Raw genomic sequence first — 25,578 nt, forward strand, 5'->3', positions numbered from 1 at the left:
GACCGCGGGGCAGGAGCCTGTACATGGGCCTGGCTGAGCTGCTCCTGGTCCCCCCAGTGGTGACCAAGCTGGTGAACCGAGGCTACCAGCCGCACCTGGAGGACTTCCTGCTGCGCATCAACTTCAACAACTACTATCAGGACGCCTGAGGCTGCCGACACAGGTGTGCTCCAGCCCCCCCATACTCCCCAGACCCCGCCTCCCCGCCCCCCCACCCAGCACCTCTTTTTCCCAGGCTGCCGGGTCAGGGGCAGAGCCACCGAGAGATGCGCCACGGAAGCTGCTGGTTTATTTGGGGGCCGTGTCTCCCCAGTAGGCAGAAGCCACGCCGTGGCCTGCGGTTGGGTGGCCCAAGGCCAGGGAGGTGGGCTGGGGCTGCTCCACCCCTCCCCCGCCGGGCCGCTTCCCTCCTGTCCCTGCACAGGGAGCGCCCTGAGCGCGGGCTGGGCTGCTGAGTCTGCGTCAGACGGAGACGGGTCAGGTCCTGACTGGACGTCTCGGCCGTCATGGAGAGACGGGCTGGGGTGCCCATGGGGTGTGCGCCGCCTCAAGGACTCGGTAGGACTCGGGGCCTCGGGACTCCACGTGTGGAGGCCTCCGAGGCTATTACGAGGATCACGTCACACACAGTTCGGCCGCCCACAGTGGGGGCTTGCTGCTGTACGAGTTCCCCCCACTGTCTGCCCCGGTGGCTCCCAGAGCCTCGGTGGGCTCCCCGTCCCTGTGGTACGGGGTTTCCAGAAGCTTCAGCACCCGCCGCACCTGGAGAGGAACGAGGAGAGGCGTTTTAGAGACTAGCCCTCGCTCCCTGGACCGCCGCCTGCAGCAGGACCCAAGCACGGAGGAGGGCCGGGTGTGCGCTTGCCTCTGAGAAGTCCCCGTTCTCAGCGGCCTCGATGGCATTCTGGGCGATGTAGTTCCGCAGGACGTACTTGGGGTTGTTGGCGTGCATGATGCGCGTGCGCTCGGCCTGCCAGGCGTCCTGGTCGCCCATGCCCTCCCTGTCCTTCTCCAGCCGGGCTCTGGAATCATCCGGGTTCATCTTTCCAGTGGATCCCCCCCCACCCTGGTTCCCTGCACGGGAGTCGCTGGCGCCCGGCCCCCACGGCCTCACCCGTACTCCTGGAGCCAGTCGGTCCAGTGGGCCCTGTTCTTGCTCAGCAGCTGCGCCGGGCTCAGCTGCTGCAGCCGCGACTGCTGCTCCACGCGCTCCAGCTCCTCCGTGACGCTCGCCCGCGTGCCCATGAGCGCGAACAGCTGAGGGTTGGACTGTGCCAGCACCAGCATCATGGAGAGCTGCCTGCGCAGAGGGGCAGCGTGAGGCCTGGCCCCGCCCCTGCCGCAGGCGGAGTCCCGGGGCCACTGGGCACCTGGAAGATGGCCATCGGGGCCCAGGGGAGGTGGTGGTGGCTTTAGCAGCTCCGCGGGGCCGCTGCTGACTGCCCCGGGGGGTGACCCCGGCCCCACGGGGTGAGGCAGCCATCCACCCCCACTCTCCAGCGGCCCTTGCAGGTCTCGGGACATGGGTGCCCCGAGAGGAAGTGCTGCAGGCTGACTTGCAGGCCCCTGGGGTGCATGGGGCACCTACTTACCGCTGGGGGGGGCAGGTCACTGCTGTCCACTTCTCCACAGCGCACTCGCAGAAGGGCGGCGGGGCGGGGCAGCACCAATTCCCCTTCCCCGGTCCTGCTAGCCTGTCCCCCTGCGCCGCTGCACTAAATTCTCTCCCACACGGGCTGCTGGCTTGTTTGTCAAAACCCAGAGACCGCGCTTCCCGCGTCTTCGTGAGTGCGGGCTCGGGCACCATTTGCTTTTCCCGGTGGGAGAGGGCGCAGAAAAGCCTGGTCTGGCTGTGACCCGGGGGCCCCGGGGCTCTTCCTGGGCAGACGAAAGAGCCATTCTGGGAAGCTGCTCCCTGGCCTGTGCCACTGGCCTGCCCCAGTGGTGGCAGCACTGCTGTCCTTCTCTCTGACCGGTGGGCTGAGCTGCCGACGTGGGGGCCTGACCCCCCTCCCGGGTGCCCCAGCGCGCTCTGCTCTAAACAGTCGTCTCCTTCTGGAAGCAAATTCCAAGAAAGTGAGACGTGGGTACCCACCGGGGATCCATCTGGGGTCGGAAGGCGAGCTTCAGCTCCTCTAAGGAGGCGCACTGTGCGGTGAGCGCGGCCAGGAACGCAGGCAGGCCCAGGGGCTCCGGCCCCACTGGGAAGGAGCTCAGCAAGTAGAAGGTATTTGTGAAGTCGGCCCCTGGAACACGCCACTGCTCAGGGTGCTGTCACACCAAGTGTGGACGCTCGCCAGGCCCACGGGCTCCTGACCTTCCCTCTAGTCTCCGCCTCAGCAACCCCCAAACCTAACTGCCACCCAGCCTGGCCACCACTGTGACCCTGGCAAGTCACTCTAAGCCCTGGTTCCCTTATCCATGAATCAGGTAAATATGGCACCAAGGTCCGCCTCTGGCCACCCCCGCTGTGGTCACCATCCTCACTGCCTGCTTGGTGTGACAGAGCGTCAAGGACAAGCCCCTGACACGTCCAAACACACAGGCTCAACGTACAGCAGCACTAACAAGCCAGGCCAAGGACCCACCTCCAAACACAATCACTGTCAACCCGGGAGAGCATCCTGGAGACAGACACAAAAGGCAACGAGAGGGGACCAGACGGTGCAGACACGAAGCTGGACACGAAGCCGGAGCGGAGAAAACAAGCGGGAAAATGGCGAGACAGAGATGGCGCCCCAGGTCCCCATCAGCAAGGACTTGAGGTGGATTCGCTGCCGAAGGAGCCTGGCAGCTTGAACTAAAGCAAAGAACTTTCAGCTTGTCCGGTCTAAAGGGAAGGGACAGGAGAAAGCGCAGGCAGACCGTAGGCTGCAGAGCGGGGCCGGCCCGCTGCTGTCGGCACGAGGCCCGCGGATGACGAGGGCGTCCTGTGCTGACGGACAGCCCGTTCACCGAGGTGTCCCGGCTGGAGCCCTACAAACCGAGCACTTGTGGAACGGAAGGCAAAACGGAACGGTTCCCTGGAGCCAGAGGCTTCCCTGGCCCGCTCTGGAGAACGGATGGGAGGTCTGCAGGGCAGACCGACAAGGACCGCGGACGCGGTCAGGCCACTCCATCGGACAGACAGACGCCTGTCTTCCTGAGGACAGACTGCGTGTTCGGCCATAAAGCAAGTCCGCCTGCTTCAAGAGACCGGCATCTTCTCCAAGCACGACGGGATGAAGACAGAACTCAGGGAAGGCGAACCAGAGATTTCCCAGAGAGTGTGAAGATGAACCAGGGGCTCCAAGAAGAAATCACAAGGGAAATCAGAAAATACGTAGGGGCAGGAGACTGGAAGCAAATACTGAAGGTCGCCACGGAAGCAGTGGTCGGACAGGACTTAACGGTGCTGATCACCGACAACGCAAGAGCACAGCCGTGTGGTGATGGGAATCCATGGTTTCATGACCCTGACACTGGTCCAGGTCAGTTCCTCTCAAAGGGAAAAAAGCCTCAACCAGTAACTTAACCGTAGCCGTAAGGCACTAGAAAGGGAACACGCAGAGGAAGGCTGGCCGACAGGAAGGGAACAGGGTACAGCAGAGTTAAACAAAACAACAAAAAAGCAGCAAAAGTCACTGAAACCTAGAGTTGTTGATTCTTTGAAAAGATCGAGAAGGTAGACATTTTTGGTTATGGGCAAGTAACTGAGATCAGAAATGGGAGTGTGGCCGTGACTGCGGAGAGTCTGGGCGACTCCGGCCAAGGCCCTGGAAACGCCATCTACCCAAACGGACTCAGGAGACACAAAATCCGGGAAGTCTTGAGACAAGCGAGGACACTGGGCAATCAGAACCTCCCAGCAAAGACAACGGCAGGACCAGAGGCCTCACCGCTGAGTTCTGCTGGACGTGGGGCATGATCACCAGTTCTTCCCAAGCTTCTGAACAGGAGGGAACATTTCCTAACTCACGAGAGCAGCGTCGCCCGGACACCAGAGCAGAGACCACGCAGACCAGCACCCGGGCGGGCGAGGGCGGAAGGAGGCCCTCAGGGCAGCCCGACCACACAGCAGCCCGACCTCCGCCCTCCAGCCTCCAGAAGCGCGAGACATCAGCGCCTGCTGGGCACGCTGCCGCGCTCCGCCGTGACGGTTCACCCGAAGACAGGACATGGGCTCCTCTCAGCCCGCGCACAGTGGGAAAAACAAACGGACGACAGAAGGACACGTCCTCAATTTCGTAAAACCACCGTTTGGGGAGGAAGGCAGAGCGCTCCCGAGGGCTGGAGGGACGCACACGTGGACGCTTCTGCTCGCGCGGTGCTGGGAGAACCGAGGGCAGGGACTCAAAGGGATGTCCGTCCGTGCATCTGTCTCGTGGTGCTGTTACCCACACAGGCCAAGGGGAAGACAACCCACGTGCAGCAGCGATGACGGAGGAGTGACGTGTGGTCCGTCCACACCGCGGGCTTTCCCTCAGCCCTGAGAGGCCCAGAAGGCCGACACCCACCACACCATCGGGGACCCCGGGGACGCTGTCCTCGGCGCTGTCACGGGACAGACCCTGCGTGGGCCCGTATCACTGAGGGCCCCGCACGGAGTCCGATTCAGAGACAGACGCCGGAACGGGGCTGCCAGGGGCGCGGAAGCGGGGGAATGAGGACGGGGTGTCTGGTGGGGAGACGGGCGGGGGCAGTGGGTGCCCAGCGGGGTGAACGGGCCTGCTGTCCCCAAACCCCACACCGCAGGGTTGAAACAGTCGGTTCTGCGCTGTGTCTAGTTCACTGACCGACGCCGAGGCACCGGCCCCCACTCACCAGTCAGGTGCATGGTCTCCAGGAGCCTGGCCACCAGCGCCTCGTCGTCGGGCAGCTCCGTGCACACCAGGCCCAGCTTCCTGCGCATCTTCTGCAGGTAGTGGCAGCGGAACTCGGTGTCGAACTCCTCGGCCAGGATGGCCTCCCCCTGCTCGCGGGGCAGCTCGGGCTCCAGCGCCTCTGCCAGCTTCTGCAGGTTCCACTTGCAGACCTCGGGCTGCTTGCTGTACGCGTAGCGCCCGGTGTTGTCCGAGGCATTGCACACGTGGTTGGGGTCATACCTGCCACAAGGGACAAGGGGACCACCGAGGGGGTGAGGCAGGCCTCTTCTGCGGGGCCACTGCCGCCCTGCCCCACTGGGCTGCTGGCCCGCGGCTCAGGTCCAGATGCCGCAGCCACAGACGCCCGCCCGCCCAGTCAGCAGCAGAGCGGCACGGCCTCCGCCTGCTCACCGCCTCCTCCTGCTCGGGCCCCCCCGGGGCCATTTCCAGTCTCGGAACCTTCCAGGGGATTTCTGCCGCTGGGAAGAGCTGACCCAGCATTTCCAAACAGAACAGGGAGAACAGCAGCCCCGCACCTGCAGGCCACCCCCAGTGGCCTTTCGGCTCACCTGTCCAGGAAGCCAAAGGGCCCGTAGTCGATGGTGAGCCCCACGATGCTCATGTTGTCCGTGTTGAGCACGCCGTGGCAGAAACCCACACACTGCCACTCTGCCACCATCCGGGCCGTGCGGCGGGTCACCTGAAACAGGACCGATGCACGGTGCCCCCTGCCCTGCCCCCCCCTCCCCAAGGACAGCTCTGCGGCCGAAGACTCCTCCCATGGCTCTGCCCTCCGGGTGCACACTCAGCCCTGAGAGGGAAAAGCACACGTGTGGGCTCTTATTTCCACTTACCCCGTCTGTCTCTTTCATATACTAATTTGGGCTTTTATCCATGAAACCAAAAACACCCGGAAGCCTTGACCATCCCCACCACTCTGGCCCGGGAGGATAACCGGGTGCAAACCGAGCCAGCAAAACCTGCGCTGGGTCCAGGCTGCTACACCCGGGGCCCCACTGGGACTGTCTGTGAGTCCCACCAGCACCCAGGCTCCCCCGCAGCGGGGTCCTCCCCCACCCCGTTTTCCTGCTGGGCCTGGCGGGGGCACACAGCACCTCCAGTGCCACGGAGACAGTGATCCTTGGGTGTGTCCAAGAACCCCGACCCTCCAGGCAGCATTCCCAAGAAGTCAGTCCTGCTCAACGCTCACGAAAGGTGACAGGCTTTGGGACAGGGGAGGGACTCAGAAGGGCAGGGACATCAAGAGAGAACCTCTGTCCATCCGCCAGGCAGACCGAGTCGCACCAGCAGGCGGGATGCCGGTGCGCGGCCACCCGTACCTCCCGGAAGAAGGCGGCGTTCCTCTGAGCGCGGTCCTCGGCGTGCGCCGCCTGGATCTCGGGATAAAATGAGCTGATCACATAGTCGAGCATTTGCGCTCGGATGTCGTTTCTCCCCACGCTGGGGCCCTCGCGCCCTGTGTGCTCATCTGCGGACTTAAAAATCTCAAAGGATCCGAACCTGGAGGAAGACCCGCGTTTGTACCGGGTTCAGCACGGCTCCATCCAGCCTCCTGGGATAGAAGCCTGCCGCTACGCCTTGTGGCCAAGGCCAGGAAGAACACCCAGATTAAAACAAAACCAAGAAAAGCACAACTCGTCTTTGAGTGACACACGCATTCTGCTTTTGGCCAACACCATGTGTGCCTCTGCGGGAGGCCCAGGGAGGCACGACCGGCTCGGGACCAGCAGGGCTCTGCGCTCGTCCCCCTACCCCAAGGACAGCGTCGGTGACTGGCGTCCTACCAGTCCCAAGCGGGGTCAGCTCTACAACCGAGTGCTCGTGTCACGCAGGGGACGGAGGCAGTGTCCGGAGACACTTCTGGCTTGAACGACCACCATGACCGTTGGCGGGCACGGGGTTGGCCCCGCAGCGCTCGCCACCTCCGCCCACTCACTGGTCAGACTGCCGGGAGCGCCCCTCAGGGAGGTGGCCCTGGTCTCCTGGGGGGAGGCGGACGACCACCCAGGCTCTTCTAGGCCACGGAGGACAAAAGACAAAGCCAGGCGCTCAGGCTCATGCACTGCAGGAATGGCCCCCAGCACACGGGGTCTGTCCAGCTCCGCCGGAGGGGGACCAGAAGACGTCACAGCCGTTTGCCGACAGCCGTGGGTTCCAGTGGTCAGAACCGGGGGAGGCCAGGTGGCACGGTGACATCAGGGAGGAGGAGCAGGGACCGTGGCTGAGGACGGGGGTGTGAGCAAGCACGGCCCCGCGGATGGGGCACAGCAGGCGTGGCTCCTGACACCAACAAGGCCACTTTCTGGGTGACTTCCGTGTCCTTCTGGGTCCCAGAGCCCTGCGTCTGGGCGGCCCCTCTTTTGCCGGCCTGAGACCATCCCCTTCACTGGTGCTCCAGGGACACGGGCCGCCTCTCTGCCACCTCCTCTCTCCTGGGGGCAACGGGGGCCCGAGCAGCCATCCACACGCAGGACAGGGCTCCCGACCCAGGAAACGCCCGGTGCCTTTGCACCCCGCCTCCCCCGCAGCAGGAGCCCAGCGGGGGATGGGCTCCGCGCACGTCCACTGCCGGCGCCGGCCTGCGCGCCGAGGCCACCTGACAAGCAAGGTGCGGCCGCCCGCGGAGGGCAGCAGTATTACCTCAGGAAAGTGGAAGCTATCCGCAGCACGACCGTGCACTTCTCGTACTTAGGATTGCCATCGTAGAACACGTCTCGGGCGACCACGGACTGGGACGTGACGCAGGCCCCGGCCCGTGTGGTGGGGATGCCCAGGTGGAACATAGCTTCGCTGCACAGGAACTCGCGGATGCTCGACCGCAGGACCTTGCGGCCGTCGGCCTGTCTGAAATCACACAGCCACGGCGGTCAGGCAGCTGTCCGGGCCACGCCCAGGCTCCAGCAGCAAGCGGCGGGCTCGGCCGTCATCGACAAAGATCTCCAGGTCCGATGGCTCCCGATACCGAGAGGCCCCGACCACGGCCCCTGATCCGGCAGCCGGGGCCTAGCCCGCGGAGCCAGATTAATGCCAAGGGCAGCGGGGGCCGCCTGAGGCCTCTTGCCCAGGACCTAGCCAGGCGGGCGTGTTGCACGCTCACTGGTACGTGTGCAAGTCTGCTTTCGTTACTTTAGTCTCTTACAGTTAGGGGCGAAGGATCTCAGGCAGCCCTTTCCAGGACTTGAAAACTCGTTTTTTTTGTTTTTTAGATTTTTTATTTAGGGGCGCCTGGGTGGCTCAGTGGGTTAAAGCCTCTGCCTTCAGCTCAGGTGATGATCCCAGGGTCCTGGGATCGAGCCCTGTGTCGGGCTCTCTGCCCTGTGGGGAGCCTGCTTCCCCCTCTCTCTGCCTGCCTCTCTGCCTACTTGTGATCTGTGTCAAGTACATACTTGGCAGAGGAAGAGAGTACAGGCAGACGGAATAGCAGAGCGGGGAGAAGGAGCCTCCCACTGAGCAGGAAGCCCCATGCAGGGCCCAGAGCCCAGGGATCATGACCTGGGCCAAAGGCAGTTGCTTAACCAACTGAGCCCCTCAGGCGTCCCGAGTTTTAAGAGTTCTTTGTCTACTTAGAGTAACAGTCCTTTATCAGGCATGTCTTCTACAAATATTTTCTCTTTGTTCTCTTGATACTGTCAGTTGCAAAAGTTTTAACTTCACTGGGGTCCAGCTTAACCGTGACTTTTTTTTTTGTGGATCTCGCCTTCAATGTTGTGCCAAAAAAATCATGTCCCAGGGTGCCTGGGTGGCCCACTTGGTCGAGCATCTGCCTTCGGCTCAGGTCATGATCCCAGGGTCCTGGGACCCAGCCCTGCATCGGGCTCCTGGCTCAGTGGGGAGCCTGCTTCTCCCCCGTCTCTCCCCCACGCCATGCTGTTTCTCACTCTCTTTCTCAAATAAATGAAGTCTTAAAAAAAGAATAAAAAATCATGTCCAAACAACGTCCTCTGGGTTTTCTAGTTTATCTTCTGGTTTTATAGTTCTGCATCTTATGTTTAGGTCTATGATCCCTTTTGAGTTAATTTTTCAATTTTTCAGGGTCTGAGGTCCGTGTCTGGTACATTTTTGGTGTGTACACATCCAGCTGCTTCAGCACCAACTCTTCGGACGATGGTCTTTGTACCGCCTTTGTTCCTGTGTCCTAAGTGACAGCATTTACGGGGGGTCTGTCTGTTGTTCCATGGCCTGTGCCCCCGCCAGCTCTGCGCCTTCTTGGTTACTCCAGTTTTACAGTCAAGCCTGGAGTCGGGCAGTGTCTGTGCTCCGACTCTGCTGTCCTTCAGCACGCGCCTCTCCGTTTCAACTTTAGAATCCCATCATTAGTATCTACAAAATAACCGCTGAAATTTTGATCGGAATTGTACTTTTTTAAAAGATTTTATTCATTTGAGAGAAGAGCGAGGAACATAAGCAGGGAGAGTGAGAGAGGGAGAAGCAGGGAGCCCAACACGGGGCTCGATCCCAGGACCCTGGGATCATGACCTGAGCCGAAGGCAGACGCTCCCCCACCGAGGCCCTGGGCGCCCTGACTGGGATCATACTGAATCCGTAGTCAAACTGGGAAGGGCTGACATCCTGACAAGACAGGGTCTTCTCCTTCGTGGGCGTGGGGTACGGCGTCCGTTCAGGCGTCCGCTGCGAGCTTTTAAGCAGCTGCAGTTCTCACAAATGCCTGCTGTTGCGTCTCGTCGCAGTGTGAGTGACACCTCTGGAGACCAGGCCTGGCAGTCACGCAAGGCTCACTGCGGCAGCCTCTGGCCAGAGCGACAAGTGCACCCCACTCACCTCCTTCTAGTCCGTGTGGGGAACTGGGACAGAGACCTGTCCTCAAATGTCAGCCCTCCCCTCCCTGGCCTGGGAACGACTCTCACCCGGCTGGACCTCATGCTCGGCAGGAAGCCCGCACTGCGTAGTTTAATCTGGAATGTGGTAAAAACGGTCCTGAAAATCAGCAGCCTGTCTTCTTGCCCAAGGCAGGGTTCCCAAAGCAAAAGCCAGAACTGGACAATTACACAGCAAGGATAAAGGGCCTCTCTGTACCCACAGGGCCAGCACGACACGCGACAGCACTTCCTTCTCCTGCACGCCCGTGTCTTGCCAGCCGAGCTGTGGGATGGGCCCAGCAGAGGACAAGCTCTTCTGTACCCGCCAGGAGAGGCATCTCCCCAAATCCCAACCCCACAGCAGGCAGGACGTCACCCGCCCACCCCCCAAAGTCCACATCTAGGTACCCAAAGGGCTGGCCTGAAGCCACACACAGCCACTCGGGACGTTAGCCTCCAGGCATGAAGTGACCCCTCTAGCAGACCTCAAGTCTAAAACATGGACTTGCAAACACTCAAGTCTTCAAATACAAGAGATGTCCAGAGGGTTCCTCTCCTGAGCACGTCGTAGTAGCCGGCAAAAATAAATGACCAAACTGAACACACGAAGTCTGACGATGCTCGAAGAGTGAGCAGGCCCGAAGGCGGCGTTTGGAGGGGCAGGAACCCTCGCCTCACTCGCCGGTGCGGACAGCTCCGCGCAGGCTGTCTGGGTGGTGGCAGGGGCGTGAGGCTGACCTCCGGAGACCTCCAGGGACAGGAAGGTGAGGAGGAGGGATGAGTCATTCTGGGGTCCGAGATGGAGCTGCCGCGGCGCAGGCAGGGGGCGTGGGATGCGTTCAGATCCCGGGGGGGGGGGGGGTCGGGGGAGGCCACAGGGACCGGCCAGCACACTCCCCCTCAGGACTTCTCCGCACAGAAAACAGCTTAGGTGGGGCTTTTCAGCCATTCAACAAGTATTTAGCAAATACGGACTGAAGGCACCAAGCGCGGAGTGGACAGAGCAGAACGGGCTGCCAGCGCCGTCTGGTACGTGAGCGGCAGGACCGGTCTAAGAGCTGCCAGGCCAGGCGTGGGGACCTCGACCCAGGTCCCTGGCCTGCAAGTGCTCAGAAGCCTGTGTCTGGGAGAGCGTCCACGGGGGCTTGGATCTGAGGGGTTCGGGTCCCTGTGCAGGGCACCGGCCACACACGGCGACTCTGGGTGGACGCACAGCAGCTATGCTGGAGAGCAAGCCTGGGCTGTCCGCGGGGCTGCTGAGAAACGGCCCTGCCTCCCCAGGCAAGGCTGGCTGCGCCCGGCAGGCGGCGAACCCGGGGTCACAGGCAGAACGGACTCCAAAGTCCTTGTGTCGATTTCGGGACCAGGACACAGCAGGGGCTGGAGCTGCGGGACCGGGGCCAGCAGGTCCCCTCCCCGGGCCGGCCAGAGGGGCCAAGGGCACCTGGCACCAGTCCTGCAGCGGGGGCGCAGGCTCGGCAGCCCCAGTCCCCCTTCTGTCCTCTCCTGTGGCCTCCGGGTCTCTGCACAAGCCCTTCCCTCCGCCGGGGCCCTGGGACGCCCCCTCCGCCCCGCAGTGTCTGTCCCCAGACCAAACCTCCAGTTCCACCTGGCCCGGCAGCAGGGAGGACCAGCGTGGCCTGAGCACGCCCCGCGCCCCCGCGCGCCCCCGCGCGCCCCCGCCGCGCCCCCGCGCGCGCCCACCTGGAGAAGGGCGTGGGGCCCGCGCCCTTGAGCTGCAGCTCCCAGCGCTCGCCCGCGGCCGTGCACACCTCGCCCAGGTACATGGCGGCGCCGTCGCCCAGCTGCCCCGCGAACTGGCCGAACTGGTGGCCGCAGTAGCAGTGCGCGGCGGGCTCGGCGCCCGGCAGCAGCGCGTTGCCGCTGAAGAAGAGCGCGGCCTCGGCCTCGCGCGCCTCGCGGGCGGCGGCGTCGGCGGGCGGCGCGCCCAGGCCCAGCAGCGCCAGCGCGGGCTCCGACAGCGCCACGAGGCGCGGCTGGCGCAGCGGCGCGGGCCGCACGCGGCTGAAGCAGGCCCCGGGCACCGGCCGCGGCGAGGACGGGGCGCCCTCGGGCCCGGCCGGCGGCGTCTCCACGGGCAGCGCGCGCAGGGCGCGGTTGTCGAAGCGCAGCCCCGCCAGCCAGCGGGGCGCCGGCTCCATGGCAGCGCCGCGGGCGGCGGCCGACGCGGAGCAGGGCGCGTGCGGCGGGCGGTGGCCCAGCGGCGCCGACCGGGCACGGGCGGCCGCGAGCGAGGCCCTCAGCGCGGCCCCCAGCGCGGCCATCCGCGGCGCCGCTGCGGCGGAAGCCCTTTTGCCCCGACCGGAAGCCCGGCGGGCGTGCCTGGTCGTCCAATCGCCGGCGGAGGTGTCCGCTGGTGCGCCTGCGCGGGCCGCGCCCGCGAAAGCCTGACTCTGATTGGCTGCGGCGTGCGTCTTAGGGGCGGTGCGCTCCTTAGGGGCGGTGCCGCGGCGGCCGGGGCGGGGGGAAGGAGGACTTGGCCGCCCGCGACCCGTCCGCCTCCGCGGGCCTGTGGCGCAGCGTTGGAGCCGCTCGGGGAGCGGGGGAGGCCGGGCCTGCGTGACGAGCCAGCGGGTCCCTGGAGGTCCCTGGAGGTCCGGCCCGGGAAAGGCCGGACAGTCGGGGCTCCGAGCTCCGAGCGGGCTGACCCGTGTTGAGAGACGTGCCGGGTCGACCACCAGGGGTGCCCCTCGACCCCGGGCGGAGGCCAGGGTCAGCTCCGGCCCCGCGCTGTGCCAGGGCCTGTCTCCGATTGTCCTCGGCTGCGCCGGGCAGCGAGGCAGAAGGGAAGGAGGGGTCTTCAGCCCGGGTGGAGGGCCCGTGTCCCTGGGGACGGGCCGCGAAGAGCCCCAGGGCGAAGCCACGCCTGAGACCCGGTGGCGCTCGGGCCGGGCCGGGCCGGGCCGGGCTCCTCCCCGGTGCGGGAGCCCCTTTGCCCCTGCTCTGCCTCTGCTCGGAGCAGGACTGCTCCTGCGTCCTGGCTTCGGTGCCGCCCGCGTGCCTCCCGAAGTGCCCGCGGGAACTTGACTTTCCCCTCGGAGCACCCCCGACACGAGCTCACGCCCTCGTGTTCCGGTTTTTTCCGTGCCGGTCTCCTCGCCGGGCGCCAGGAGGGCACGCAGTCGGCGTGATCTGGGGCCAGCTCTTCCAGAACAGTGCCTGGCCGAGAGAAGCTCCCCACATACTGTCCGGGAGGCTGGGGAGAGCCAAGTCTGGCCTCCAAGCGTCTGCCCCAGAGAAGCCAGGAGGCCTGTTGCAGAACAAAGACCTCCGATACTCAGGCTGGAAAAGAACCCCGGATGGAGGTCCTTGGAAGGGCTTCCCACCCCCTCTCCCCCACCTAGCCCCATAATAGAACCCAAGACCAGGAGCTATGTAGGGGACCCTGGACAAAGGCTCAAGCTCCCTCCTGGCTGGATTCTACCCTTAAGTTCCAGGAGCCACCTGTGGAACTTTCTTCTGGGACCAAAACGTGGGCCTCCCAGAGCTCATGTGAACCATCTTTGGCCCTGCCAGTTGTGCCACTGGGGAACCCCTCAGCCCCTCCAGCTCAGAGTCGTCATCCCTGAGATGGTCAAGGACACTACCTTCTCTGTGGGGGACAATGTGGTTAGGTCCCAACAGGTGCTCAGAGCCCCAGGGTCTCCTCCTGCAGCCCGACTTTCTCTCCCCACTGATGCTCACCGGGGCCTTCACTTGGCCTGTTGGCAGAGAACCCTGTTCCCAGTCTTCTTCCTAACTGCGTAGAGGACCTGGCCTGAGCCTACTGTCACTGCCCCCCCTAACTTCCCCAGGTCCCAGGCCCTTCTGACACATCTCCGTGCCCCCTCACTCCACTGTCTTACCCAGACCTTGGAGTCTGGTGGGATCGGGTTCTTGAACGCTCAAGAGTACTAGGTTCTGCGTCTTGCTGGCTGCCCCCACAGAGGTCATAGCCAGCGGTGGCTCTGGTGGGTGCCAAGGGTTCCAGGAGGAACCAGCACCAAGGGGTAGTGCCTTCTCAGATGTGGTGACCTGGCTTCTGGCCTAAATGTTGGGCTGCACGGCCGCCTGGATTTCCCTAGGCCTGTCCTGGATGGACAGACATCCGGGTGAGCAGGGTCTGAGCAGCCAGGCTGGGCCAGAACAGAGCTTGGCCCCTCCCCAGTCCCGACCCCAAGGAAGACCGCAAGGACAGCCAGGCTTAAACATTTAATGAGGCTCGGACGCGGACTGGCGGGAGGCCTAGACCTTGCCAGAAGCAGTGGTGTGCACGCGCAGCACGCTGGCGCGCAGGGCGGGCTGGTGGTCACCAGCGGCCCAGCGCATGCCTGAGGCGGCCCCGGCCTGCTCCGGCCACAGCCCGTTGAGGTCAGCACGGCCGCAGGTGCTGTACCACCATCCAGCGCCTGAGCGATCATGGCTGCAGCTGGTGAAGGTCTGGGCGCCGTCCACGCAAGGTGAGCAGCGGTCATGGTCACGGTCCAGCGTGCTGAAGCCACAGCCCTCCTGGTTGTCCGTGTGGCCCAAGCCCCGGAACGCGTCCCCTGCAGTGTTGTGGCAGTGTGGGTGGCGGGCCAACTGACCCCAAGGCCCCCCACTCGCTGTCTGGCCATCTGGGACCCGAGGGCAGGTGCTCGGGAAGCAGCCGCCCTTCCCAGAGCACAGAGGCTGGCAGATGTTGCTGGAAAACGGGGGCTCCAGGGGCCCACACTCCCTTCCCTCCTCTGGCCTGCTGCAAGAGTCCCCCTCCCCACAGGCTGGAGAGCCCAGAGGGCAAAGCAGGCACAAGGGTGCCTTATCTCCCAGCACTCACCTGCATTCCCCGAGTACCGGCCGAGGGTCAGCGGGTAAAACTGTTCCTCCCTGCCCACGCGGAAGTCATCGTAGTGGGCCTGCAGCGTATGGTTGTCTGCGTCCAGGAGATCCACGCGCAGCTCGGAGCGCAGGCCTGGCTGGGAGGTCAGGCTAGAGATGTGGTCCAGCCCCAGCCAGTGGTCACCTGCAGAGGCAGAGGCTGCTGTGTGACGGGCCACCCCGGCCTCCTCCGTCTCTGCCCTGTGTCCCCAGTGGGGGTCAAGGCCTGGAGGGCTACACCCCTGGGCCGCTGGGCAGCACCGTCCTACCTCTCAGGTCTCCGAAGCCCTGTTTGTACTCCTGCCAGCACCTCTCGAAGTCCAGAGGCGTCCCCTGGCCCTGGTCTCGGCTCTGAATCACTGTCCAGCCACCGTCCGGGCGCATGTCACAGAGAACCTGGGAAAAGGGCCGGCCCGTGGCAGGCACTGCCCCTCTCCTGTCCACGCTCCCTTAAACACTGTATTTGAAAACTGAAACGTTGTTTTTCTACTTGTCAGTATCAGTAAACTTGTATCCCATTAAATTCACTTTCTCAGAAAGGGGATGAAGCTTGGCAGTAAGGGCCTGGGCCCCAGGAAGCTGCCCAGTTCGACGTCACTGCGCCCTGCTCTGTGTCTTTGTTTCTTCACTCGGCGTTGTCTCCTGGGCCCTCTCTTTGTTCAGACCCTCACGGTGGAAGCCTAGGTTTCTCCCAGCCTTTCCTGACTGTAACACAACGTCCGTGAACATCTCTGTGCCCGGGGGGGGTCTGAGGACGGACTCCACCAGCGGCACCTGGCCTGGCTGGCCCTTCCCCAGCTAGGTGGACAGTGCCATCTCTTGTCTTGGTCCAGGTGACACACACAACACCCCCTGGGCCCTCGCTGTGGGGTGCTCACCTCGAAGGGGGTGCTGGCTCCTTCTGGCCGGACGGTGTACACACCGCTCGGGGCGCGGGGTCTCTGCAGCCAGATGTGAGAGCAGTCCCTCCCTGCAGGAGAGAGGGCCCGGAAGGCTCAGGGCCTGGGAAGGGGCCATGCTCTCTCGGTGCCTGGAACCAGAACTGTCCTCCTGCAGACGCCCTGCGAGAGTCTGCCAGACGACTCACAACCTTGTTCCTGGCAGGTGGGCAGCCAGTCCCCTCACCTTGGGCCGTACCCACCCAGGCCTCTTTGGAATTTGGCCGGCCGGCGGCCCGTGGCCAGACCCTCCATTCTTCCCGCCGCCCCGGACACGCCCTCACCTGTTGCCCTCGCAAGGTCAGTCTTGGCTTCCCCACCTTCGTCCTCCTGGCCTGGCAGCGGGCCGAGCGCCACCCCAAGCCCAGCCCGCATTAGGAGGGTATACAGTGGGGCCACATCCTTGCCCACTCTCCCCTCAGGCTGCTCTGGGCAGGGACCCCGCTGGGCCCTCCTGGGCAGTGAGACCTGCCAGGTGGGGACCTGTGCGCGACAGGTGAGAGGCTGTCTGTCTCAGGCCCACCCGGCCAGCCCCTCCCTCCGCCACCCCACGCAGCCAGACCTTGGGGTTCCAGAAGCACCACGTGCACCTGTGGAGAGAGGATCCTGGTAAGAGGCAGGCTCAGTAGTTCTGGGAGGCCCAGCCCATGTCGGACTCACAAGAGCCACTGGCCCGACGGCCACCCTTACCGGCCGCCGATACTGCACCACGGAGCTGGCCTGAGGCGCGGAGAGGCAGAGCAGAGCAGCGAGACCCAGCACAGGGCAGGCGGCCATGCTTCCTGGGGGTACAGACATGGTGGGTGCGGAGCCCAGCCCACGGCCCGACCAGCCTCCCCGCACGCCCCCTGTGGTGCTCACTGTTCTTTCGGGACAGATCTGAGCCACGGGTCCCCAGCACCTTTTGACAGGTGCTGGGGACCTGCCCTCCCAGGGGCGGGGATCCCAGGGGTGTGGACAGGGACGCGAGGGCCGGGCTGCCCCTCTGAGCACACTTCCCCTTGGCGGGTGTCCTCACTGGGCCCGGGAATAGGATCTTCTGTGAGAGGCAGGCAGTGGCCGGAAGTCCTCCAGGCCCCAAGGCAGTGCCAGCGGCCCGGGCCACCTCCTCCCCTACCCCCCCGAGTCCCGTTTCCACACATTCCACCGAACAGGAGCTTCCAAAATTAGACTTTATTTCAGTTTCTGAGGAACGTGTACACGCACGTACGTGACAGGAAGAACACGGTCCAGCCCAGCTCACGGCCGTGGGTTTCACCTGATTTTGTCGGACACAAACACAATGGAGCAGGGCCCCGGGCCCCAGGCGGGCCACACAGATGCGTCACAGACATGACCAGGAGCAGCGACGACACACACTGCAGATGCCTGGGGTGGGCGCCCCGTGCGGGGCCGCAGAATGGTGGCGGGCACCTGCCAGCGTGTGTGCCAACTACTGGGCTCTGGGGGACCTGCACCCTCTGCCCACTGAGGGTGCGGCACGAGAAGCAGGTGTGGTCCTCTGTGCCTGGGCGGGTGGGGGGGGAGACTCAGGCCCAGGGGCCGCAGCCCAGGATGCCCCCCAGCCAGGGGCTGACCGACCCTTCCCCAGGCTCACCGGCACCCCCACCCCGACCCCCAACCAAGACATCTTCTTTGTCCAGATCAGATTTAAGGCTCGTTATTTCCTGACGTTTGCTTCAGTTCATTTTAAGTTAAAATTACCTGAGTAAAAAAAACTTCAGACATTTTTAAAAGCCAAAAACACAATCTCCACAGGCCACGGTGCATGTCCGTGGGACCAAGATCGGCCCGGCTGCCCCGCAGGGAGGGACGCTCCCCGGAACCACCACGGAGCGGCTCCGGCCCTTCCCAGACATGCCGGCCTGGAGCCCGACGGCCCAGACCCCTCCGCCGGGTGTGCCTGGGCCGGGGCTCCTGCGGCCAGCCCAGGAGAAGGCACAGTGAGGTAGGGGAGGACTGGCCGTGCCCACCTCGGCCCCTCCCACGCCAGCTGGTCCTGACGCCCCGAGAGCCCCGTGAGGGGGCCCTGCAGGGGCCAGGGATGGGGTGGGGGAGGGGCTGCTGGGAAGCCTGAGCTCAGAGCAGTTAAATAATTCTTTATTTGGGCGGGTTGGGGGAGGGCAGGGGTGGCTGGGCCTGGACCCCCACGGGGGGTGGCACCCAGAGCTCCTGGGGGAGATGGGGGGGTGGTCCCCTGCCGTGCTGGTCCCTCCTATTTGTGCGGCCGGGCTGAGGACACCCTCTGCAGACAGTACTGAGCGACAGGCAGCGACAGGACCAGGCTGGTGGCGCGGCGCCCCATCCAGTAGAGGCCGTAGCCCAGCAGGCCCACGAAGGCGGCCTTCACGGCCAGCCGGGACACTCTGCCGGAGATGGACGGCGGGGGGACGCTGGGGAAGGGAGGGCGGGCTGGGCCGGGCTCGGGGGTGGGGGGCGTGCACGCGCCCCCCCCACCCCCCCCTCCCCCCCCCGCCCCCCGACCCCCGCCCGGCCGCCGCCCTCCCCCGCGGGACTCCGCGCTCGCGGGCGACACTCACGTCATGATCTCCTGGATGTTGAGGTCCGTGGTCCAGTTCTTCTCGATGCCCGGGACGTGGCCCATGCCCACGACGCCCACCACCACGGACGGGACGCACTTCCTGGGCTCCGCTGTGGGGGAACGGACACGTCAGCCCTGGGCCCCCGCGCGGCGACACCGGGGCCCACCGAGCCCCGCCCCGGCCCGCGGCCGCGGCGGTCACCGTCGGAGGCGCGCGGCAGCTCGAGGCGCCGGGCCGCCTGCCGCAGCATGTAGGTCAGGTAGACGTCGCGCTCCGAGACGATGGTGCGGTGCAGGTCGGGGAACTCGCCGACCATCTCGGCCATCATCTGCTCCAGCAGGTCCTTCCGCTTGCAGCGCTCCACGTCGTCCTTGCTGCGGGCAGAGGGAGCGCTGCCGGCCTCGCGCGGACGCGGCGGCCCGCAGGAGGCTGGCCCGGCCAGCGCTGTTGACCCAGGGCAGGGACCTCCGCGCCCTTTGTGTCGGGGCTCCCGGCGGAAGGGCGGGCAGGAAGGCCTTGTTTGAGGAGGCTTAGCTCCTGGCCCAGCGGGCCGGGCCGTCCTCCTGGGTGGGGCCGCCGCGGGAGGCCGCGGGAGGCCGGGGCCTACCTGATGGGGTCTGACAGGAAGCACAGGCCCCAGGCCAGCTTCACCTTCTGCCAGAAGGACAGCGCCGCGATGGCCCTCTTGAAGGTGACGGGGATGGGCCGGTCGCCCAGGTGGAACTTGCAGAAAGGCACCTTGCTGGCCTGGGGCCGAGGCGACGTGTTGGCTGGGGACGCCTGAGCCCCGGGCAGCTCCCGGGCACCCCTCCTCCCGGCTGACCCCAGGCCTACCTCCTTGAAGGCCTCCCTGAACTCGCCGCCAGGAGCCATGCCCAGCTGCTCGGTGATGTGGGCGGACACTTTCAGCAGCAGCATCTGCATGAGCCCAGACATGACCCCGTTCTGCAGGGGAGGGGGCCGGTGTTCAGCGGCCACACGGGCACAGAGCACAGGTTTCCCCAGCCGCGAGGGGAGGGCCCTCCTGCCCCTCCGACCCAGACCCCAGCTCCTCTGTCCGTGTCCCTCCGAGGGGCACATGTCCCTGTGGGAGATGTACGGGGGGGGGGAGGCCAGCCAGCACCCCGAGACCACCCCTTCCCCTTTGCCAAGCTCCCGGGGTTCCCTGTCCGGCTCTTCCCGGTGGGGGGGTTGGAGCTCCCCCGCCCCACCTCCCTAGTCTGAAACCCAATACAGGCGCGCCCCTCTCCCGCCCCAGGCCAAGTCCCCCGGGCGCCTCTGCACGGACTGGAAGGCCGTGTGCTCGCGGGCGGGCAGAGCGGGTAGCCCGGCCACCTGGGGAGGGCGCCCAGCCCGGGCCCCCCGACACCGCACCTGCCTCACGGCCTGCTGCAGCTTCTCCAGGCTGATCTCCTTGGCCTCGCGGAGCAGCGCGCCCTCGTCCATCTTCAGCATGGACACGCGGTACTGGCAGAGCTCCACGACCACCACGTCAGGCTGCACTTCCCGGATGGTCTGCAAGGGACGAGCCAGCTCAGCCCGGTGCCCCGGGCCCAGCACGGACCCCAACCCTGGCCCCGCAGGCGTAGGCCACCTCGGCTGCCGTGCCGACGACACGCTTCTTTAAATGACTGAGGAAAGCGACACAACAGGTCCTCGCGTTGCTGAACAGAAAAGCCCACGAGGCCACGCGGGCTCCGCGGTCTCCGCAATCCCCTCTCTGGGGGCGCGCGTGTCACGCAGGAGGCGTGGTGGCTCCCGGGACGGGGACGCTCGGCCGAGACCAGCCCGGCGTGCCGGCCTCACCTTCACCACGTCCTTCCTGCTGTCGTCGCTGAAGTGGGCCGTGCCCACCACGTACACCCTGCTCCCGTCCTCAGCCACCAGCTCGGTCACCGTGCGCGGCAGGCTGGGTCGCTCTCGCCGCCGCCTCAGCTTCATCTCCAGGAGGAGGGTCAGAGCGTCCGCGTCGGCTACAAGGACAGCGCGTCAGCTGCGGCGCGGCACCCCGGCGGCCAGGGCACCCCGTTCTCAGGGCTGGGCCGCGCGCGGGGCCCAGATACATACAGGGGCACACGTCCCCGAGGGGGAGCCCCAGCCGCCCAAGCGTCCACGGCATCTCGAAGCACGGAGCCCCCCACCCCAGTGAAGGGTCTCCTGATGGGGCTCCAAAGACCCTGCCTGTACTCCAGAGCCCCTCAGAGACCCCCAGCCCGGGGCTGGCCCAGGCCACTATCCGCCAGACTCAGGTCACCCAGGCTGAGCCCCTTCTGGCCAGGGAGCTGCCCCGCACCGCCCCCCCCCGCCCAGAATGATCTCAGGGAGCACGCACACAGGTTCTGGGATTCTCCAGAAAGCACCCTGGGCACCACCTCTGAAGCCCCCACTGTCACAACAGGTTCCGTGTCAGCCTGCAGAGGGAAGGGGAATGTTTGAGTCAGGCCCACCCTCCCGGGGGCTGGCCTGGGCTCAGGGCACGTGTCCCCAGGGGCCCACCAAGGACTTGTGCCGCTGCTCTGTGAGCAGCCCACGCCCCAGCACTCACATCTCTCTGTGATAACGGCCTTGTACGCAGCCCGCCCTAGGCTCCCTGGCCCAAGCTCGCCCTTGGCTGACCAGAAACACCCCGGGAACCCACACGCACAGAAGCAGCCAGTGATCCAGGCTGCCACGCTGCGGGGGGCGCCCACCCTCCATCGAGCAACTGGCTGGACCCTGAGCCCGAGGTTGTACAGGAACCCCCACCCCCCACCCCCGCCACCACGTCTGGCCCAGGGCTCTGACCTCCTGGGGTGGCTGCTTCTCCTCCCCCTCCATGGTTGGGGAGTGGCTCCTGCACCGTCGAGCGAAGCCTGAGGAGACAGAGGAAGCACGTTCGCACCCAGAACCCCAGGGCTGCGCACGGGGCTCAGTCTGTTTCGAAAGAACCGTAGGTGGGATTGCAGCCTCTGCCTCCCGGTCAGTCTGACACCCGTCTCCCTCCGGCTGTGCGGGTCCGGGGTCCCGCCGGCTGAGCACAGGGGCAGAGACGCCGGGACTGCCCTGGCCAGTGAACTGGGGGTCCTCTGTGTCACCAGGGACACACAACTGCCACAGACGACGGCCCACCCGGACCTCCTGGGCCAAGGGGATCCGGGGCCTGAGGCCTGTGTCAGGCCGCGGGGTTCTGGACACCCCGGGAGACGGCCACACCGGCCACGCAGGCTTCAGCCCCACTTCCCCAAGACGCTGCGGGCAAGCTCAAGGCCGGGTCTGAGTGCACGGGTGGCGGGCACGCTCGGGGAGGCGCCCCTGGGGAAGTGTGGCACGTGGCTGCCGCCGGTCCGGTCAAGAAGCCACTCCAACTTGCCGAAAGCCTGGCGTGCTGTCGTGTTTGGCTCCAGAGTCGGCCTCCGTCACATGGACACTAGTGGACGGAAGGACCGGGGCCCTGGGACGCGTACCCGCCCGAGCGCCGCAGACCTGGGGGGCTGTGCGGTGCTCCCACTGTCCGGCCCTGCCTCTCGGCATCTCGTGAGAGGAAGGCAGGCCCATGGCAGAGTAAGAACCTGCGTCAGGTCCTCCCCCGCCCCCCACTGCGATCGCACAGCTGTGGGGAGCACAGACAGGGCTCTGTCCCGCGGCCACCACCGCCAGCATCTCCCAGCTCCCCCCAGCCCTTTCCTCCTGGGCAGCCAGTGGGAGGGACCTGCCACCTGCGCAAGCAGCTCAGTGACAGGGTGGGGCTCCCTCCGATTTGAGCAAACCCCTGATCTGGTGTCCAGGGACACTGGGACAGGCCCTGGACCTGACCTGAGGACGGCCAGGTTCCTGAAAGAAATACAGTCACAGCAAGGGTCAGAAAGAGAACCTGGCTCAGGGCCAGCGGAGGCAGCCAGGCCCGGGCGGGAGGCAGGTCAGCAGAGAAGGGCAGCTGGGGGGGGGCGGGGAGGAAGGCCCCCCTCCGAGCACTCTTCCCTGAGCACCTCCCGTCCAGGACCCCCAAAGCCCCCTCTTCCCACTTTACAGATCAGAGCTCCCCACCCAGGCCAGGTGCCCGTGCAAGTGCCAACAGGAAGCAGGGCCCGAGGCAGAGGGCGGGGCGGAGCCGCGGGAAGCTGGGCCTGCCCCTCCCCAGGCTCGGCAGCCGGCCCAGGAGGGCCCGCAGCCCGGCTCTACGCAATAAGCAAACAGTTCCTACTTCCCGGCAGCACGAGGCCGCCAAGGTACCGAGCAAACTTAAGAAAACATCCTGTGCGCCGCAGGGAGGCTCCCGGAACAGCCAGCATAGGGGAGGCCACCACGTCCTCGCTGTCCCTCTGGCGGGTGCGGTGGGGGCGGGTCTGGGGCACCGCCTCCCGCGCGCCTCCGGAGCTCCGGCCCGACCCGCCCTCTGAAGCCCAGGAGGAGGCCCGAGCGGGCAGCGGGACAGGCCTTTCTGGGCGTGGGTCCCGCCTCCTGAGGGGGGTGGGGGAGGGCGGACAAGCCCCCAGGCCTTGAGCCGGGGGCTGACCCGTGCACCACAGTGCCAACACGCGGGTCCCTCCGAGCTGTTCCCCTTGCGGCAGCCGCGACCCAGCACTGGGAGCCGGAACTGGTCAGGCAGGAAGGCCACCGGGGCCCCCCTCAGCACCAAGAGTCCGATTCCGAGAAGCCTCTGTCCCCGATGGCCACATCCACTCACTTTCCAATTCTCTGGTTTCTCTCGACTTCAGAGGCAGGGTCCCCGGCAACACCCTCGCAGGGTATCATTTCAGGGGGTTGTTAACGTCCCCTCCACTCCCAAATACACAATTTAAAGATTGATGGCTGGGGCCCGAGCCCTCCCCAGCTGCCAGGAGGGAAGCAAGGCCCCCACCCCCTAGCCCTGAGTCCAGCCCCCATGGCCCTGCACCCACCAGTGGCCGCCAGGGAGCACACACGCCTCCTGGTCTCCTGCCACACTCTCTGGATCCACAGGTCCCACCAGTCCCACCACTGCGTGCTGCGGTGACACCCTCGAGGGGAGACACCTGTGCCCCCTTCCAAATCCATACCCCAGAGGGCAGCTCTGCTCCTGGGCCATGGCCCAGCCACCACGGAACCTGGCACAAAGCAGGAAAGAGCCTTTTGCCAGATCCGGCTGCTACTCACCACCCCCTGACCAGCTGCCGCTGCCAAGCAGGACGGCCCACGGAGACGTCCGGTGGCCGGATGCCTCAGCCGTGCTGCAGGGGATGGCCTGGGTTTGGCCAGATCTCAGGCCAGCCACTTGGTGTGGCCTGGCCCCAGTGAGGACCCTCCAGCCTGCTGGGACTCTGAGGTCCTGCCTCTAGGATGGAGGTGGTCGGAGCCGTCACCCAGCCGCCCCATCTGTCTGCTCCCAGCTAAAGACACGCGCCACGATGCAGATTTCACTTCAGCTGCTGACCGTGGACCTCTGTAGGCTTCCTCCTGGGTGGGGAGGAGCAAGCCCCACGGGGCACTAAAAGAACCAGCAGTCTGGTTTCAGGGGACGATGGAACACGGGTCCTCCTAGGCTGTCTCCTCATCTGTAGAGGGACACACCGTGACCTGGCTCTGGAAATCGTCATCCTGCACACAGGTGACAGCAGCAGAATCACCCACAAGCTTCCAGGAAAACAAACTCCAAAGTGGTGGGAGTTCCCAAAAGCCCCAGGAGGCCCCATCTTGTCCAGTACTCCAGGAAAGGGACCTACAGGAAGAGCCCCACACGCACGAGGGACCCACCGGGGGGGCACAGCCCTGGAACAGCAATCAGAGCAGCACGTTAAGCTGTTCTGCATTGGATGACATTATTAGCATCTGAAAATGTTTGGCCGGGCGTCCAGGCGTCCGTCTCAGTGTATCAGACGGTTCGGTGGAGTGGCGGACGGCGGGCTCCTGCCGGCCCCAGGCAGCCGCCGACCCTCTCCTGGGTCCCACTGCTCTGCACTGAACTGCGCCCCCAACGTTCATATACTGAAGCCCTCATCCCCAGGTGATGGCGTTTAGAGATGGGGCCCCATGATGATATTAGGGCCCTCATGAGATCTGGCCGTGTGAGAACACAGCGAGAAGACAGCCATCCGCAAGCCAGGAAGAAAACGTCCTCACCGGCGACCAAGCCCAGCACCTCGCCCCCGGACTCCCAGCCTCCAGAGCTGTGAAAGAGTCCGCTACTGAAGCCCCAGCTTTGGGGTTTGTTGTGGCAGGCTGAGACACCCTTCTCTGCCCCTCTTAAAACTGGAAGGCCACACAGTGCCTCCCAGGTCCCAGACTCCTTCTCGGTGTGGCCAACACCCGCCCAGCACCAAATGGGGCCCCCGGAAAAGCCTGTATCTCCCCATCAACCCACTAGGCTTGCTCAGAAAGTCAAAGGTCCCAAACCAGAGACCGGTGGGCTGCAGGAATGAATGTGCCGCTGGGAGACAGCAGGATGTGGCCAAAGCCCTGACCTCTCCTCTGCCTCCACTTCTTAAGTCGGGGCACCCCTGGCCGCCGGAGAGCCCCCTGGGACCACAGCGCCCGCTTTATGGAGGCGCGGCAAAGTTTGGGACTGAGACGGAGGACATATGCCAACTTGTATGTGCGCCGCAGGCCTGCACGGCTCCTTTCCCAGCACGCCCGGCTGACCCTCCTGGAGCCTGGCCACCGCCCAGGGCTGGGCCCCCGCACGGACCACCACGGCAGGGCGCTGTGTAGGGTCTGCCCACCCACCCTGCCAGGCCCTCTCCTGGTAGCCTCCGACACCACGGCCCCAGCGCCGTTCTGCGAGACTGACCCGTGGTCCCGGGTCAAGGATCCCCTCCAGCCGTACTGCGAGGGGACGAGCAGGGGCGAAAGGGGCCGGAGACGCAGAGAGCGCGGAGCCTGCCCGGGGGGCGGGGCGCCCGGCGGCCGCACATCGCCCTCTCCGGGGCACCGCAAGCCGGCGGGATTCCGCCTGGAAACCACCCAGCCCGCTCGTGCGGCGCAGCGACCTCGGAGCCGAGCCCCCGGGACGCCCACGCCCCGGCAGCCTCGCCCCGGAGAGTTTCCGCGGACGCGCCCGCGCGGCACTCGGCGGCACAGAGGGGGACCCCGCGCGCGGCGGCTGGAGGCGGAGCGCGGCGGCCGCAGGCCCCGAAGTTCGGCCGCGCGCCGCGGGACAGCCCGCCGCACCCCGGGGCACGCAGCCGCGCCCGCCCGGCCGGAAGGGCAGCGGCCGGCGGCGCTCGGGAAGCGCCCGGGGTCTCCGGGGGGAGAGGCCGCGGCCCCCGGCCCGCCCCAGCGGAGCCCGCCAGCCCCCTCCCCGCGCCCTGCCCCCTGCAGCGGCCGCCGGCCCGGCCCCGCGCGCCCTCGGACAGGCCTGGGCGGACTCTTCCAGCCGCAGACCCCGCGCTGGGGGCTGACTGGGCCCGGCCCAGGGCGAGGTGGCCCGCGACCCCGGCCGCGACCCGACCCCGACCCCTGCCCGCCAGCCGGGGCCCGCGCCGCGCAGCGTACCGAGGCGGGGCGGCGCTCCTCAGCCGGCCTCCATGCGGCCAGTCGCCCCACCGGACGGGGCGGACCGGGGCCGGGACCGGGGGCGGAGCGGCCGGACGGGCAGGGGCCGGGG

General features: G+C 65.9%; 4 protein-coding genes across 12 annotated transcripts in view; 1 reads left to right on the forward strand and 3 right to left on the reverse strand.

The window, feature by feature from the left end:
- The window catches only part of TUBGCP6 (tubulin gamma complex associated protein 6), a 30,362-nt gene extending 20,071 nt beyond the window's left edge, over positions 1-10,291 (forward strand). For 3 of the 5 annotated variants that reach the window (XM_045087585.1, XM_045087582.1, XM_045087586.1), the window contains one exon: positions 58-8,800. In XM_045087585.1, the coding sequence (XP_044943520.1) occupies positions 58-149 (92 nt within the window). In that variant the 3' untranslated portion in view covers positions 150-8,800. Of the gene's footprint in view, positions 1-57; positions 8,801-8,897 lie in introns of those variants that run through there. The other 2 variants (XM_045087584.1, XM_045087583.1) reach the window with 2 other exon arrangements.
- SELENOO (selenoprotein O) lies at positions 268-11,988 on the reverse strand. Of its 2 annotated transcripts, none has more exons than XM_045087589.1 (9): positions 11,387-11,988; positions 7,506-7,709; positions 6,185-6,365; positions 5,414-5,544; positions 4,804-5,084; positions 2,096-2,246; positions 1,115-1,300; positions 866-1,022; positions 268-762 (listed from the first exon to the last, which is right to left on the reverse strand). In XM_045087589.1, the coding sequence occupies exons 1-9, from the start codon at positions 11,965-11,967 to the stop codon at positions 607-609; spliced, it is 2,028 nt and encodes a 675-aa protein (XP_044943524.1). In that variant the 5' UTR covers positions 11,968-11,988; the 3' UTR covers positions 268-606. The 2 variants fall into 2 exon arrangements, with proteins under 2 accessions (XP_044943524.1, XP_044943525.1); XM_045087590.1 differs by having other exon boundaries at positions 616-762.
- Positions 11,989-13,879: 1,891 nt separating this feature from the next.
- Positions 13,880-17,412, reverse strand: LOC101694386 (angiopoietin-related protein 5). Of its 3 annotated transcripts, none has more exons than XM_004775394.3 (7): positions 16,688-17,412; positions 16,168-16,259; positions 16,040-16,067; positions 15,418-15,509; positions 14,809-14,935; positions 14,499-14,684; positions 13,880-14,229 (listed from the first exon to the last, which is right to left on the reverse strand). In XM_004775394.3, exons 1-7 carry the CDS (start codon positions 16,809-16,811, stop codon positions 13,928-13,930), a joined length of 951 nt encoding a protein of 316 aa, XP_004775451.1. In that variant the 5' UTR covers positions 16,812-17,412; the 3' UTR covers positions 13,880-13,927. The 3 variants fall into 3 exon arrangements, with proteins under 3 accessions (XP_004775451.1, XP_044943528.1, XP_044943529.1); XM_045087593.1 differs by having other exon boundaries at positions 16,339-16,830; XM_045087594.1 differs by adding an exon at positions 15,762-15,960 and having other exon boundaries at positions 16,168-16,830.
- Positions 17,413-17,561: 149 nt separating this feature from the next.
- On the reverse strand, positions 17,562-25,578 carry TRABD (TraB domain containing). 2 transcript variants are annotated; one of them, XM_045087592.1, is made up of 10 exons: positions 25,467-25,578; positions 20,805-20,872; positions 20,353-20,431; positions 19,827-19,993; positions 19,395-19,535; positions 18,855-18,965; positions 18,628-18,767; positions 18,222-18,394; positions 18,018-18,129; positions 17,562-17,870 (listed from the first exon to the last, which is right to left on the reverse strand). In XM_045087592.1, exons 2-10 carry the CDS (start codon positions 20,835-20,837, stop codon positions 17,693-17,695), a joined length of 1,134 nt encoding a protein of 377 aa, XP_044943527.1. In that variant the 5' UTR covers positions 20,838-20,872; positions 25,467-25,578; the 3' UTR covers positions 17,562-17,692. The 2 variants fall into 2 exon arrangements, with proteins under 2 accessions (XP_044943527.1, XP_044943526.1); XM_045087591.1 differs by lacking the exon at positions 25,467-25,578 and having other exon boundaries at positions 17,562-17,843.

This window comes from Mustela putorius, unplaced genomic scaffold (genome assembly GCF_011764305.1).
Source record: "Mustela putorius furo isolate JIRA1106 unplaced genomic scaffold, ASM1176430v1.1 tig00001419_pilon_pilon_pilon, whole genome shotgun sequence".
NCBI classification, from domain to species: Eukaryota; Metazoa; Chordata; class Mammalia; order Carnivora; family Mustelidae; genus Mustela; species Mustela putorius.